Source organism: Nothobranchius furzeri, chromosome 16 (assembly GCF_043380555.1).
Source record: "Nothobranchius furzeri strain GRZ-AD chromosome 16, NfurGRZ-RIMD1, whole genome shotgun sequence".
NCBI lineage: Eukaryota > Metazoa > Chordata > Actinopteri > Cyprinodontiformes > Nothobranchiidae > Nothobranchius > Nothobranchius furzeri.
This window is the reverse complement of record NC_091756.1, coordinates 32,061,463-32,078,115: the sequence shown is the minus strand read 5'-3', so window position 1 is coordinate 32,078,115 and position 16,653 is coordinate 32,061,463. Positions and strand designations below refer to the sequence as shown.

The 16,653-nt window shown below is 41.5% G+C and overlaps 1 protein-coding gene across 7 annotated transcripts in view; it reads right to left on the bottom strand.

The window, feature by feature from the left end:
- Positions 1 to 2,381: 2,381 nt before the first annotated feature.
- Positions 2,382 to 16,653, bottom strand: part of si:ch73-103b11.2 (early endosome antigen 1) — an 82,238-nt gene continuing 67,966 nt past the window's right edge. For 6 of the 7 annotated variants that reach the window (XM_015963423.3, XM_015963422.3, XM_015963425.3 and 3 more), the window contains 11 exons: positions 14,975 to 15,716; positions 12,635 to 12,751; positions 8,224 to 11,910; positions 7,504 to 7,651; positions 7,317 to 7,422; positions 4,971 to 5,130; positions 4,770 to 4,877; positions 4,606 to 4,692; positions 4,372 to 4,534; positions 4,140 to 4,225; positions 2,382 to 2,677 (listed from right to left, as the gene is read on the bottom strand). In XM_015963423.3, coding sequence (XP_015818909.1) covers positions 2,606 to 2,677; positions 4,140 to 4,225; positions 4,372 to 4,534; positions 4,606 to 4,692; positions 4,770 to 4,877; positions 4,971 to 5,130; positions 7,317 to 7,422; positions 7,504 to 7,651; positions 8,224 to 11,910; positions 12,635 to 12,751; positions 14,975 to 15,716 — 5,476 coding nt within the window. In that variant the 3' untranslated portion in view covers positions 2,382 to 2,605. Of the gene's footprint in view, positions 2,678 to 3,955; positions 4,018 to 4,139; positions 4,226 to 4,371; positions 4,535 to 4,605; positions 4,693 to 4,769; positions 4,878 to 4,970; positions 5,131 to 7,316; positions 7,423 to 7,503; positions 7,652 to 8,223; positions 11,911 to 12,634; positions 12,752 to 14,974; positions 15,717 to 16,653 lie in introns of all 7 variants that reach the window. The other variant, XM_015963424.3, reaches the window with a different exon arrangement.

The window sequence follows — 16,653 nt, the reverse complement described above, 5'->3', positions numbered from 1 at the left end:
AAATTCATCATTAGCTGTATAAAAGACTGCCTCATACTACAGAAACAGCTGTTTACGGACTGTCCACCTGAGTCAAGAAGCTAGGCTGATGGCTCCCTCTTGTGGACTAAATCTGATGTGTTCTGCCCATTTTCTGTTCATCAGCCATCAACCACCATGACTTTAGCTCCTATAGGTTAAATGAAAGACCCAGCGACTCTCTCCAGTGACTCTTGTGGGATCCCAAACCATTCCTGAGCCAAAGGATTTACTGATCCAGCTACACCACAATCTTTCCCTGTGGTCATTAGCTGGGAAATGCCTTAAAGAATAAGTTAACAAATGCAGGTGGCCAAAATAATTCCACTTGTTCAGGGATTTGATCAGAATGCCTCTTGGACCGGAGGACTACAGGTGCTGGTCATACAATTACAACATGACAGTTGATTTATTTCAGTAATTCCATTGAAAAAGTTAAACTTGTATAACACTCGTTTTTTTAATGACCTACTGTGTGATCTATTGTATTGCTTTTATTCTAGTGCAGCTACCAGTACATGGTTAAAGGACCCCTGTTCTTTATTGGCCAGTAAACTGGCCTGACCTTAACCGCATTGAGAATCTATGGGATATTATGACGAGGGAGATGCAATACACCAGACCCAGCCATTCAGAAGAGCTGAAGGCCACTCTCATAACACTGGAGCAGTGCCACAGACTGATGGGACTCCATGCCACGCCACATTGCTGCAGTAATCCAGGCTAAAGGAGCCCTGACTAAATTCTGAGCGCTGTCCATGCTCATACTTTTCAGTTGGCCAACATATCTAAAAATCCATTTTTCATTGATCTTGATATTCTGAGATACTGAATTTGGGACTTTCATTAGTTGTCAGTTATAATAATCCTAAACTTTTGAATTATATTAGTCTGAGTAATGAATTGATATAATATACAGGTGCTGGTCATACAATTAGAATATCATGACTAGTTTGATTTATTTCAGTAATTCTATTCAAAAAGTGAAACTTGTATATTAGATTAATTGATTACGCCTATATTGGAAGGCTTGCAAGACTAATTGAAGCATGTATTGAACAAAAAAAATAGTATTTAGTTTAAAAGTTATACTATAACATATTTACCCTATTTTTGTTTTACAACATTACTGCCTCAAATACAAACATGTTTTTATGGCTTTCATGATGCCAACAATCAAAACATATCCAATAAAAATGTAGTGTTCAGTCTGAATTTACATAAATAAGCTTATATTGTCAATGTAACATTAATACTTTGAACCAAATACAGTTAACTTTAAAGTTATACACAAATTTAACCCAAACACTTAAGTATTTTTTTTTCTAATAGACACCATGATTTTACAAGGCTCTCTTGGAATAAATGACACAATTTAAAACACTTCATTTATTTGACGTTATACATTCAAAAGGAAATAAAAAATATTCATTTATATATATTTCATGTAGAGCAACTGAGCAAGGTACAAGTGTAAAACAAACACAGGAGTCGTCCATGTGGCATGTTCATATATACAAGGCGTGAGTTGAATACTATACAGTGTGTTTCTATAGCTGCACAGGTTTCATGGATGTTTCTATTCACTCAGTTGAGGCACATGTAGATTAGAGATGAGATTCGAGGGACTGGGCTAAGTGCTTCCCGACTGCTTCTTACAGTAAAACGTTTCAATCTTAAACATCTACACAGTAGGATCCGCAAAGCAAAGCTTAATAATGTTAAAAGTTCCACACTAAAGCATAAAATAACAAGACAATGAGATCATTCTGTAGTTTAAATTAAGCTGTACAGTCATGCAAGGCTGTAATTAGTTTTGCTAAAATAATTTCCTTACAAAGTCAAAAGTGAGCCAATATGTAACCAGCATTAAAAAAGGGGAAAAATATTTAGTATCACAAAGAAGAAACTGCTGTTCACTGATTATTACTAAGCCAGGATGTTTGGTGCACTGCGTTTATTGGTTTGAAGTCATTACGCCAAATTTAGATAAGTAAAAACGAGCTTTCTCAAGTAGTCAAGGTGTACGTGCAATCTCACCCCTTCCCACCCAGTTTGACCCCCCTCACACACAAACACACTCCTCTGGAAAACTGGCAGACACAAACATGATCACATTGTTTTCCACCTTCACTCAAACCATTGTTATAGTACAGCAGACGCCTCAACAACCACTAGCAAACTCTACAGGTCCAGTAGTTATGTACAACTCAACGGGTGCAACATAGACAATAAAAACCACTAAATATAAACACAGTAACAATAATAAAATACAGCAGACACCTAACTCATATTGGGAAATATATATTAATCATAACATGTATTGCTGTGAGTTTTGGCTCAAAATAATAGCTGTTGTTAAACATCCCTCTCACAGCTCCTTTCGACACTTCTCCAACTTCTCAAAGTTATACTGCAACGTAGAGTAGGAAATAAAAGACAGGCTTTGCCAGTTCAATGGGTCAAATGCCATGACGACAACTTATCGGAGGAATGGGATCAGTGGGTCCAGGTCTGGACTTGATGGGTTTCTCTTGTTTAGTTCTTGTAAAAAGCTTCAACATGTCAGCTTGTCAGTCACTGATATTTAAATTTTTCTGGAGTCTTTAGCCTCAAAAAGCTTCATGCGCTCCTGCACAGTTAGTCCCTCTTTCAAGCTCTGTGAAAGAAATGAGGGATGAATTAAGAGAAAGCAATGCCCAAGAAAACCAAGTACAGACGAAACAATCATTTACGCTGTGCTGTGATGGTAAGAAGAAAGCAAACTCTTTACATTATAGACTTGAGGCATTAAAACACTTCAAGTGCGCAAAAGATAACCCCACCAAACACTAAATTGAAACTTGTGTGTGGAAAACCAAGTCGAGCCTTGCTGCTTCTAAAGGACTTCAGCATCAGCCAGGTGCTGCAGATCTGACACACTCAATGATCTGATCATCACCACCCCTGTAGAAGAGGAAATGTGGCAGTTTGATGGTGTGTGCTCAACACAAGGAGACACAGGATAAAGAGTGCTAGGATCCAAGAGGATCACCTGTTGCTGCTGCAGCAGCACAACGGCAGGTCTACCACGGAATGTCTGAAAACGAAAAGAACCAGGAAGTTGCAATGGTCCTGTCAGAGTTCAGACCTTAATGTGCTGTGTATAAACTAATGTCTCCAAGTAAAAAGAGGTCCTAGTGGATTCACACACAGCTTTTCCATTTTGGATTTTTATTTCTTAAACAATGACATGGTGGGAATGGGTTTGTGTTGTCTTGAGGTTAGATCCGAATCCTTTTAGAACTAGAAAAGACCAAACTACTTTTACCCTCAACTCTAAAACTGAAGGAGGATCGACTTTCTTCTTACCATCAACGTATTGGTTTATTTCTGTCGGTCAGGCTTATACAGGTGAAAATAAAATATGTACAGCTAAAGTGGAGTATATAATAAAAAAATAAAACAAAAACACCTGAAATAAACACTGTTCATCTATATGTTTGTGTTCCAGTTGAACAGAGATAACAGGAAGTTGGTTGGCTGCATGATATATTTCTGACCACAAACGTTTTATATTCAATAAGTGGTTGTGCATGGCCTACTTGTCTTTATATGTTTAGGTGGACAAATTCTGCCTTTTAACCTGTAACGTGTGGACATTCTGCTGGTCCACACAATGCTAAGCACCCTACAACGTGGTTTTAGAGGTATGGTGTGAATTAGCTTTAATTTAGCTTAGGGTTAAGAATAGAACCCCAATGGTTAAGGTTAGGCTATGGGTTAGGCATAGTGGAGCCATTAAAATGAATGGAAGTCAATGGAGGTCCACAAAAACATATAAATACACGTGTGTGTGTGTGTGTGTGTGGGTGGGGGGTGGGGTGGGGTGGGGGGAGATCAGAGAGGGAGGGGACAACTCAAGTAGGGCATGCTTTAGTCTACATGCTATACCTACAGCACATCTGAGGGTGGGGGTTGAGAGTGTCAGCTATCCCATGAGACCTGTTCAACGACAGACTGATGGACAGAACAGACAGACTTATGGCACAAAGAGTCTTCACGGTAAAAACATCTACACAATGTGGTGGCACAGTGAAAACAACACAGACATTTCTACTCAATCACCATGTGACACTCACCTTTGACCTCACTGCTCTAGACTGCCTGGAGGTGGATGATTTCTCTTTTTTCATGAAATCCGGATTACTTTTTGATTTCATGATGTCTAAACAACACAAGCCATCAGCATCAATAATCATATGTAGAATAACAGCATCAAATCCTTTATGCACAATTACTAGAAAACCATTTAGCCGTACATGAAAAAGTAATTTCTTTATTTTAAACAGAGTCATAAACTGCTTTACTCACCATATCCAGATGTAACAGAGTCATCAACGGTCCTCTCCCCTAAAGCTTCTGTAGCCAGGAGCAGCTTTTCCTTCAGTTTGCTGATATCACAGTCAGCCTTAGCTTTCACAATGCTCAGCTCAGTGTAGATGTCCTTGTATTTGTCTGTAGCATACTTCTTGTCCTGGTTAGATGGTTGGTCAGAGTGAAGTTACAGTTTAAATCAGTAATACCACACACCTTTAAAAACATTACCCTGAAAGCAGACTGCAGCTCATCTTTCAAAGAGTGGATTTCCTGTTTAAGATACTGAATCTCTGACTCTTTAATTCGTAGCAGCACCTGTAAAATGAGGAGAAAAGCTTAAATTAAAACACAAAACCGTATGTTTTAGTGAATGCATAAACGTTTACACATACCTCCAATTCATACACGTCCTTGCCGTGGGTAAGTGGTGACAGAGCCGTTTCACCGCTGAAACAGGAACGCATCCGAGTGATTTCTGCAGTCAGCCTGTTGTTTAACTCCTGATGGACCGAAAGATACAGGTTATAGCTGAGTGTGTGTGTGCGTGCCTGTAGACTAGGACATGTGAAGGCTGGAGGGATGTGGGCTCTGACCTGGTTGTGTGCATTCAGCTCCTGGTTCTCTCTCTGACACTGCCTGAGGGCTTGCCTCTCTGCCTCCAGCGCCTGAGTCAGGTGAGCATTCTCCAAGCATTTCTGAGAGTACTGCTCTGACAACACCTCCAGTTCTCTCTGGATGGACTGTAGCTCCTCTCTAAGCAGAATGGATAGCTTACCATCAACTTTAGGTCTCTTGTAATTATTTCTAACATGCAATTATTTTCCCCCTTTTCAAAAAATCCCAACATGAAGGGGTGTATTCGTGCGTTCCAGTTGTCCTCTGAACTCGGAATTTCCAAGCAGGAAATGACGTAATGGGCTCATTTTGCGTTCCAGCTTCCAACTTGGATGTCCCCAGTGTTGTTGAGCCTACGCATCTAAATAAGGAGCCTGAGTCACGCCCATCTACGTCCGGACCATGGGTCCCTGGAAGAATGAAAATCTGAATGCAAGTCAATTTTGTGCCGTGAATTTCACATACCATGTCCGTGAATTTGAAATTCACATTTTGATACCAAGAACGCGCTTATTTTCAAACAGGGGGAAATGCTATTTTAGGTCTTGTGTGAAAATAAGTACAGGACTACAAATGCGCTTCACAAAAGTGACGTCATCAAACCAGACACAAAGAAAACCGAGGAAAATGGCTGTAAGTTCAGCAAACTTCCCACAGGAGGAAAGAACCACCATGAATCTGGTCATTTGGTAAGTAGCAGCTACGTTAGCGGAGAGGAGATCATGTGGTGATGTCACATATGCGACATGCCGATTTCGAGTTTGTAGTCATGCTAGTTACAAACTTTTACAAGCTGATAAATCTCAAAGTACGTGACTGGCGTAGTTGAAACACCCATCATTACTTTTCATTTAAATTGCAGTACAACATGTGTGTGATCCAGGGTGTACGGCAAAGCAGATTAGAAGATAGCGTTTTCAGTCCCATTGACTTGCATTTATTTTTAGGTTCTTCCGGGGGGCCCGTGAGCCGACCGGAAAGGGAGGAGACTCAAGCCGGGCGTACACTGTGCGACTTTTTCACTTTTTTGAGCCGATTTTCCACCCGTGCGAGAATCCACGAGATCGGGGCGAGTTTTGCACCGAGCGTCGTGTAGTGTACAGGGGGTTACGAGAGGCGATTAACACCACGTGACCAGCTACCGATCAGCAATCGTGAGCTCGCACGGACTTCTGGCGTGTTTAATATTTTGCTCGTCCCTCGTGAGGGTATTGCACTGTTGAAGTGGGGCTGCGAAAAGCTGCGACCCAAAAGTACCAGAACCGCTCACGGAACATGTGCAATCATGCATCAACACCGCTCGCCCGCTATTTCCCTAATAACACACGTTGTTAGTTTTAATTTCTACACGTTTTTTTTGCTCACAAAGATTGTCAAGAAAGTGTGTTTGTCGTGTTCATGTCAAATTAAATTGATCACAAAACACAGATTTACTTTCTTTATTTAGTTTTCCTCATCCAACCCCCATAAATCCCTGTGTGTCCTCCTGCAGCACTCCCGAAGGACAACAGGCAAAACAAGACAAAAAAGTCTGACGTGTTGAGTAAAAACTGCTATTTTTAGCAAATTTTTAGGTCCGACGTGTTGATACCAGACGTACAGTGTGAGCAGTCAGGTCGCATCCGAGAACTGGGTCGTGCAGTGTGAGCACATGACTCGTGAGATCCGCCCTGCGAGGAAGTCGTACAGTTTGAGCTGAAGCTGAGTGCTAGGAGTGAAAAAGTCGCACGGTGTACGCCCAGCTTTAGGCTCCCTATAATAGTGACACACACGTCCTTAGACAGTTGCCACACACAACCAGAAAAACATTACAAATCAAATGTAAAAATATAAACACCAGGAAAAGTAAAAACCATAAACACCGGCTAATTTTGGCAACAATGTTAAATTTTTCAACAACATAGCTATTGATAACAACAATAAACAACTTACTGGTGCTGTTAAATAGCAAAAAGAAAGAAAACAGAACATATTAATGAGAAAATAATAAAGACGATAACTACTTCCTGGTAACACTGGGCGCAGCCATCTTTAAATTTGGGATCTTGGGGTCCTCTAAAACCTACGAGCTCGCAGCTCGGAATTCCAAGTTCATGGCATAATTTCGGGATAAATTATCTTGGATAAACGAGTTTCGAGGAGAACTACAATGCACCATATTGCCACCTACCTTAGTGGAGTGGAAAGCACTTCATTCAGTAATTTGGTTTTCTAACAGACATGTAAACTAGGATAAAGGCTCCCAGTTTTAACTTTAAACCGACCCTTTTACACAAACACACCCCAAAAGGCCCATCAATAGCCCCTTAAGAATCAAAACGTACTCGTATTGTAAGCGAAGTTCATCAATGTCTGAGTTTAGCCCGCTCAGTTGGGAGCGCTGAGTCTTCTCCAGCTCCTCCTTGTGTGCATTCTTCATCGCTTCAATAGCTACAATAAAAACACCACTCCATTTCAGTGACGGGGTAATTTATGACTGACTAAACACATCGAGTGTGACAGTTTCTTTACCAGCAATTGTGGCAGCAGTCTCCTCCGCCAAGAGTCTCTCCCGCTCCTCCATGAGTTTGGAGATTTCCCTTTGATGCTGCCTCTGGATGTCATCTATGACCTTCTGATGCGTTTCTTCCATTGCAGCAAAGCCACGCTCACAAGTCGCCTGGAGGGTAGCAGTTTATCAACACATTTATTTACATCTACAGTAGTATTTACTTGTGACTAAATTAGAGTTAAATCTATTAAAGTTTTACTAGGGTGCATGCAGGAATCAGTGACAAAAGCCGGGATAGTTCTCTTGATGTTCTAAAGCACACTAAGTTAGTAAAGCAGGTCAAAGCAGAAAGCCAGTTTTAATTTTTTTTTTTTTTACAGAAAAACTATTTTACTCAGTAAATGAGTGGGAAAAGGGTGGGATTTATTGTCTTTCAAATCGGGATTGGAAATAAAACCAGTAAAATTTCACTTATTTTACCCTGAAGTAAAATATTGATGTTAATACCAACCTACATGAAACTAAAATGTCCATTCCTTATATTTATCAAGGAAATGCCAATGTCTTACATTTTAGTATTAGTAAAGCAAAATAATCAGGCTTTGCATTTAAAAACATCTGAAAAACATTAACACACCCTTTCCCAGATGCAAAGTAATAAAAAATACTTTTTTGTTAAATCTCACTAAATAATGACTACTCCTGTTTAATTCACTAAGATGTAATGAAAGAACAAGAACCTTAAGACTTTCAAAGTCTCTCTGGTATTTCTCCCTCAGGCTGGCCACATCTCCTTCAAGGTGCTTGTTCTCCAACTCATCCTTCATGCTATTCATCTGAGTCTCCAGCTCCTGGATGCGATCCTTCAGAACCACCATGGAGTCCACCTCTGATGTGTTTTGTGGATTCACCCCCTTTCTCTGCTTGTCCTCTTCCATTGAGACCTCTACACAAGGAAGTGGGTAGAAGGCCCCAGGTCTTTCTGTGGCACACTGAAGGCGTTCCAAACACTGGGAATGTAATTTGTCCACCTCCTCTTTGTGGATTTGCTGGAGCTCACAGATCCTCTCTTCAAACTGCTGCTGCAACTTTTGAATGTGACTCTTGTGACTCTCCTCCATGCCGTCAATGTCCACCAGTAGAAGCTCAAGCTTTCGTTGACCATCAGCTGCAGTCTCCATCAGGGCCAGCTCTGTTGAGGCGTGACTTTGCTCTGCTTGGCTAAGCTCATGTTTGTACCTCAGTTTCAGCTCCTGTGTCTCCTTCTGAAAATGCTCTTCTAGGAGGGCTACTTTCTCTTGCTGCTGGGAGAGCTGATTCACACGTTCGCTGATCTCACTCTTCAGTGTCTGATTCTCCTTCTCCAGTGAGATCATGGTTTGGGTGAAGTTCTCCCGCTCTTGTTTTAAAGACGCTTCATACTTTTCTTGGATAGCTGAGACATTCAAGGCATGCTGCTTCACAAGATCTTCCATGTTTTGACTCGTCTGTTTACACAAACTCAACTCTTGCTCATGCATGGTTCGTAACCTGCAAGCCACATAAGCCACTTGAGCCTGTATGAGGGCTTCACGCATACAGAGAGAGGTGCTGGTCAAATTATGTGATGTTTGCTGTCCTAACACACTATGGATCATGTTGGACAGAGCAGGATGACTTCCACTACTTTCTATCTCTTGAGCATACTTATGTAGGATTGCTGCTTGTCTCTGAAGCTCATTAGCCAGGTTGTCATAAGCATTTTGAAATGACTCAACAGACTGAACACCACATGAGGGCATGACACTCACCAAGTGTCTGTCAACCATTTCCTCAGCCAAACCTCTAGCTTCTTCTATCTCTATCTGCTCCATATATGGAGCCAGTTCAGGTGGGTGAATGTTGGCTAACTTTTGTTTACCAAAGCCAAGGGAATTTTTCACCTCTTTTATTACCATTTTTAACTCAGGCTTTTTCGAAGCATCAATAATTGCCTTCAGTGCCATCTCCCGTTCAGATAGCTTATTATAGGCTTCAGCCAGCTCGCTTTTCAGCATTTCAAATTTCTCTTCATAGAAAAGTTTCAGATTTTGAATCGAGTAAGCCAGTTCTGCTTTGAGGAAGGTGTTACACACTTCAGTTGCGTCGACATCTACATCGACTGATACTCTGCTCTTTTGGAAAACAGCAACATCCGTCTCAGCTTTCTCCAGGTCCTTCCAGAATGCACTCTCCAACATCAACTTCCTGGTTAAGACGTCAGCATAAACTATGGCCAAACAATCTTTTTCGCTCCTTTTAATGTGGTCCAAGTCCTCCCATATGTCAAAGAGAGCTTGATGGAGGTCAGACTTTGAGGTCTGAATCAATAAGGCCATCTTGTTCAAAATTACTGCTTCAAAAGACAACGTTTTGGCAAAGAGGAGCAGCGCATCCCTGTCTACAGTCTCTAGAGTTTGATTCCGAAGGACTACGGGGGACTGCTCGTCCAACATCTTTTGGCCCTGTTGGATGTGCAGTGAAGCATTGAACAAATCATTCTCAATCTCTGACAGCGAGTGCAGCTGTGAGTCAGTGCTACCATGACAGCTGTTAAGTATAGCTTTCACTTTCTCGCGACTGTTTTCAACACACACCAGGGCCTTAGAGTAATGCTTAAGAGAAGAATCACTCTTTATCCCACTTGCACCACTAACCCCTTCTTCTGGGCCTGGCTTCTGTTTTGATGTTTTTGGATCATGAAAGGGTGAGTCTTCGGTTTTGGTTGGTCGTTGCACATCTAAATTCTGTGTTAGATTTTTCAGCTTTTCTTCAGTGGTGAGCAGTTTCGTTTCTAGTTCATGTATAATACCGATGAACTTCTCTGGGTCGCTGGTTTGTGGGAGTGGGGTATCGGAAATGTTTTCTTTAGTCTGTTGGATGTCCAGATCAACACTGTCATGACTTTTCTGCTCTACGTCTAAAGGACAACTCAAATGGCTACTGTCCATGTCTTCAAGGCTTTTGTATTTTTGGCAATGAATACTTGAAAAACGTATCCTTGTCCTCTTAGCTTGAGAATCCTTACAATCTAAAGGGAGCTCTGTATTTGATGATAATGGGGGTGATGCATCAACTTCTCCCTTTTTGTCCTTGTCTGGGATTAGCTCCCTTTCAATGCAAAGATCGACATAGTCCAGGTGCAGGGCATTGAGGTGCTGCTCTAACTCTGCAATGCGGGCCTCTGCAACCACAAGCTTGGCTTGCAGATCTTTTTCAGCTTTGCAAGGCTCCGCTTTATTGATGAAACTCTGACTCATTTGACAATAAAGCTCCTCTTTTGCTTGCAACTTCAGTTCAGTTTCTTCCAAGCTGCTGCCAAGTGCTGTCATTTTGACAAGAGCTTCTTTTAGGTCCTCTTCCTTACTCTTCATCAACCTTTCATACATCTCTTTAGTTTGCTGGATCTCCTCTTCTTTTTCTTTAAGAAACTGGCTCATCTTTTGAAATTCTTCAGTAGCCCTCTCATATGAATGCTCCAGGGTACAGTAATCAGCTTCTTCAGTTTCGAGACGATTACGCAGCTTGTTCACCTCACGGTCTGCTTCTGCAATCTGATTGAGAAGCTCCTGACAGCGACAGGTGAGATGTTTTTTTTCGTCCTCTAGTCTTCGCACACTTTCCCTCAGTGTATCAATAATGTCAGTCTTATAGGCCAGTTGTTCTTGCAACTTCAACATTTCTTCTTTGAATTCTTTACCACCCGAGGCCCTTCTCCCTCTTAACAAGGCTTCAACCTGTTGCTCAGCCTCCAACAGTCTATCTTCTACTTCTTTTTGTGTGGCTTCAGCCTCAGCCAATCTTCTACACAGATTCTGCCTTTCCCTTTCATGACTTTCTTGTATACTACACTGCTCAAATCTCAAGCGCTCTTCCTTCAGTGCTTGACCCTCTTCTGTAGCACTCAGTCGAGCAGTTACCTCCTGCAGTCTCTCCTGCAACCTCTGTATCTCCTTCATGTGGTCTCGTTGCAGAGCCTGCTGATGCTCTAGGTGCCTCAGAGCCTGGCTTCTTTCCAGAAGGCTGGCTTCTACCTCACGGAGTCTGTCTTCACTTTCCTTTAGTTGTGTTCTGAGGGTGGCTTCATTGCGTCCATATTCCTCCTCTTGTTCTTTAGAACGGTTCTGCTCCAACTTGAGCTCATTGCGCATTCGAACCACAGCTTGTTCACTAGCTAAGATTTCGGCCATAGCAGATGCAAGTTTAGCCTGCAGAGCCTGAATGTCGGCCTCATGGCGGTCGACGACATCCTGAGCTTCGGTGTAGCTTCTCTTTAGTGTGCAGATTTGCTGTTGAGCTAGGCCCTGCTTGCGCTTTTGGGATTCCAGTTCACCCTGTAAGTCTTGGTTTAGCCTGTGCAAGTGTTGCCACGGCACTCTGTGTGGTGATGAGGGAGGAGGTGTTGCACTCTTGAAAAGATTGATGAGACATTTTCATTAATTACATCACTTCAATTTCCCTACGATTTACAGAGAGCCACATCTCCAGGGCTACAAACACAAGAGGTTTCTTGTTACTAATCTCTTTGCTTTGGAGTTGTTTGTTTTTCTCCAAGCTTCCACTGTGCTTTTTCCAATGGTCACTTGAAAACAGAAAGGCTCTAAAGAATCACCTCCTTACAAAATAAATAAATAAATGAACAAAATCAAAATATATATAAAAAAATCTTAAAGACTATCATTTCATCATATTATGTAAAACAACACATCAAGCATTAGTCAAAGCATGCAGAAAACAAGGTGGAAAAGAAACAGAAAGAAAAAGCACAGCACAAGGCTTACTGGTCAAGGTTCTTACCTCAGAACTAACGGATCGGATCGGTTTATTTTCCCAGGAGATGTGAAACTCCATTAAAACAAGTTAGTGAAAACTCATGCTTAACACAAGCATGCATTTCAGTTTAAGAGAATAAGCCCCGACACCCGTTAGTAGAACTCTCGAAAAGGTAAAGTAACCGCAGCAAACAGCAGACCTCATAGCAAAAACATCATCTTCACATCATCTTGCAGAAACCGCAGAGACCACAAGCTAGACCAGAAAACTGCAGCAAATTTCTAATGTTTAACCCTAAACTTGAAAGTTACATTTGTGCATATAGTATATACATATAAATATATGTGCAGTGTAAATTACCTGCAGTACGTATCCTTCTCTGGCATTTTGTTCTCTCCCCAGTGCATCTTCCAGTTGTTCTTTTAAAAAGTTGTTTTGCTGCTGTAGATGATCCAGTTCCTTCTGCTTCTGTCCCAACTAGAAAAAAGGTAAACAATTTTAAAGTGTTCAGTACAAGCCTCAAACAAATACTTCATAACTACATTAGCTTATATCTATTTTGAATTATTTCTTAAAATAAAACAAGATTAAAGCTGCTTCGCGTGACTTGTGTTTAACTGCATCATTTCAAACCCTACCACATCAGTGACTAGGAACAACTCTTGTCCAGATCTTCTGAATCTAGGCAAAAATGTAGTTTCCAACATGCCACAACAACATCGTCCAACTACAAACTAGGATGTAGAATCTACTTCTGCAGGAGTAAAATTTACTCCCTGGCACAAAAGGAGATGGCAGTCCTGTCCATTATTCTGTGACACTAGAAGACCACAGACACTTAAATAAACAAATGTCATGTTTGTTCCTCCGTTTATGCTCGACAATCAGACTTTAATTCTTATGAGGATGTGGAGAACAGTGTTGCCTGCTTTTAACAAATTCAAAATACAAACAAGATGATCCAATGTGCTTCCTTTTTGCCTCACTTTTGTTTCCAGAGTAATGCACTTTTGAAACACTGAGCAAAAATTGCTCTCACCAACAAACTGAAGACTGGTATAAAGCTTAAAGTCCCTTCAACCGTCACCATGGATGTACTTTTGACTTAAGGAGCAGGGGGTGGGGTGGTGGACAACCGGCATGAGTACCGGGGGGGATCTTTACAGTAAGTATACAAAAAATATGTATAAAACTACAGCCTAGAGGCTTTTTCATGCAATGTCAGGAATGCAGAACTGTCAATTACACAAGGGGCACAAACGACCAATCACAAGTTAGCAAATATCAGCAGAGCCAATAGATGAGCTTATGGATGGTTCTAATGGGAGACAGGCTTCAACACAAGCAGTTGTTTTCCACTTGGTCCTAGTGCTCAACCAGAGTCTGTTTAATATAGCAGAACATTGTTTTAGGACAGTAAAAAGTGCAGGGGACAAAAACTGACTTTGGAAAAAGTGTGTGTGTGTGTATGTGTGTGTGTGTGTAACCCCCCCCCCCCCCCACCCCCCCCCCCACCCCACCCCACAAAACTACGTCCAAAGTCGTCACACACACACACTGCTGTGTGGTGAATTTGGTCCTCTGCATATGACCCATTCCCGTGGGGAGCGGTGAGCTGCAGACACGACCGCACTCAAGAACCATTGGTGGTTTAACCCCCCCAAACAAACCCCTTAATGCTGAGAGTCAAGCTCAATCTCCCAGTCCCAGGGCAGGCACTCATACCACTAGGCCACTGAGTTGGTGAAGATGTTAAATCAAGTGATCCTTGAGTCACATAACATCTATAACCGTCATTTTAATGACCTTTCTACAAGAGAATTAAATAAAACCTGATTCTTATCTGCAGTCAAATTTACAAATCTGGTTCAGCTGGTTAAGGCTAATTTAAGACAATGGCCCATGACATGTCAAAGGAAATGATGCAATTAACAAGAAGGAATCATGACAGATCAGTTTTTCCAGGAACTTATTTTGTTTAAATATAGCTCTACAACTTCAAGAGGTAGCCTGATGAAAGGTTTCTTTTGAACTCATTCACTGCCACTGATGACTAAAGTCGTCATTTTTAATCTAATCGCTCACTGTCATTGGCGACTTAAGTAGTCAGTTGCGTTTTTTAACGGGGCGGGCTCGGGAATGAGCTCGCGCACAATGAGAGTAAACATCATAGCTCTAAAGCTGATCTTCATCCGTGTGCGTCACACGTCACGTGACCTGGAAGCAGACAATCCATGAATTAGGAGATCGTTTTGGAACGCCGCTGTGAAAAAAGTGAGGCGCAAACCGGAAAGGCAGACTATGCCAGAACGGAAAAAGCTAGACATACGCTGATCATTCCTAATGTATGAAGTGAGTCTACTCTTACTTTTGGTAGTTTTGGTGTTTACATGGTCATAGAGCACAATATTCTGTGACTTCAAAAAACAGTAAAAATGCTCAAAACCTCTGGCAGTCAGTGGCTTTCTGTTCAGATAACAGCTGGCAGTGAATGAGTTAAGGAAAATTAAATGCATTGAAAAGCTTTTTTTTTTTTTGTCTTTTCATCTTATAGTTGCACCATATCTTTAAAACAGTAAGGAGATTATCTGGACCATAATGAATAAAATAATAATTTTCCTTACCCAAAAGAAAATAAAAACCTAGTACAGTGGATGTCACCGATATGACAATGTTTAGGACCATATAGTGTAAACACACCTCTTTGTCTAGCAGCTCAGCAAGCTCATGCGCTGGTAATCGGTCAGGGTTTCCTACAGTCGTGACAATTGGCACTTGCTTCTCTTCCCTTAATGGTGTTGTCTCCACCTGATGCCATCGTTGTTCAATTTCATCTTGGACATGTGAGGCTGTGCCGTCTGTTGTGTCTTCACTCTTTAGACAAACAGCTGTAGGGTGGTCTACTTCCATCTTTCCCTGCTCTTGGTTTTCAGGTGATGTGGTGTTGAGTGTTGAACTAGACAAAACTACATTTGGCATGTGACTTGGGCTGGTTGTGCTGTGCAGGGGGCTCCCTCTTTTAGCACTCTCCCTTTCAGCATCTTCTTTCACAGTAGGTGTCACAGTAGGTGGGTGAGGACCTGGTAGAGATGAGGTTTGCAGAGAGGAAGAATACACAGGAGACGAAAGAGATGACGAACAGCAGGAAGAAGCTGTAGAAAGTGATGAACTGAGGTCGATGGTGTGCGCTCGCTCTTTAGTAGGCTTTTCCATCTGTTCCATTTTAAATTCAGACCAGTCAAAGGTTTTTGAGCGGCCCTCTCGCCTGCGCTCACGGACTCCCTTTTTACGTGGCTCAGACGAAGGAGTGGAGGAACTGCTGTCTGGTGACTGATTGGGGTCATCAGACTTACAATCACCAACACGTGGGCTAAGGTCTGGAGTGGTCTGAGGACATGGTTCCAACACCACATGGCCTTTGATCTTTTCATCAGGACTAGATCTGAATAAAAACACAACACAAACAAGTAAGTAATAAAAGTGAGTAATACTATGCTGCAGGCAGACTTAGGAGCTGACAACTCTACACTTAGCTCAGATTCTTAAAATAAAGTGTTTAATCAGTTTTCCTCTGGGATTACTGAAGTAGTTTTGAATTGAATTAAGGAGACAAAAACCAATATGCATGAGCATTTCTGGTAGTGAACAGAACAGGGTTTCTGCAGGGTCACTTAGAAAAATGGTTTAGATCTCATCACTCAATCCAGTTTTACATCATCAGTTACTTCTAGGATGTAAGGGTATATCGATGCACAGAAATATTTCGTGTTATGATACTGAACCAGTATTTAAAAGCAGAGTAGCAATTTTCTGTTGATAATTTCAATGCAAATATTTACGGTATTTATTTTGCGTGGTGCAACTGAGACTCCAACTGCTAGGTGGCAGCAGTTTTTATCGCCTTCACTCTGAAGGAACAACGAGCTCCTGCAATAACACTGAATGTTTCTTGGAAAAGCCTTGCCTGAAATTTCAAAATAATGTAGCAACCATACAGGACAGGATTCCAGATGCCTGCGACAACTTGGTGAGTACTTTGAAATTTGCTGCACACGTGTTATTTGGACACAATCAGAATCTCAGTTCCATGAGTGCAGAGTCCTTTGACTTATAAGGAATCTGAAAGACCTTGCATGCATTTCTAGAAAGTTCTAACCTCTTCTCATTACGCCGTTTGCTGTTAGATATTGGCTTGATTTGAAACGGATTTTTCACTTGAGCTAACCCTAACCCTTACACACAACAGAAGTAGTTCAAGCCTTTTATTGTTTTAATATTGATGATGTTGGCGTACAGCTCATGAAAACCCAAAATTCCTATCTAAAACATTTTGCATATTATGAAAAGATTCTCTAAACAAGCTATTAACCTAATCATCT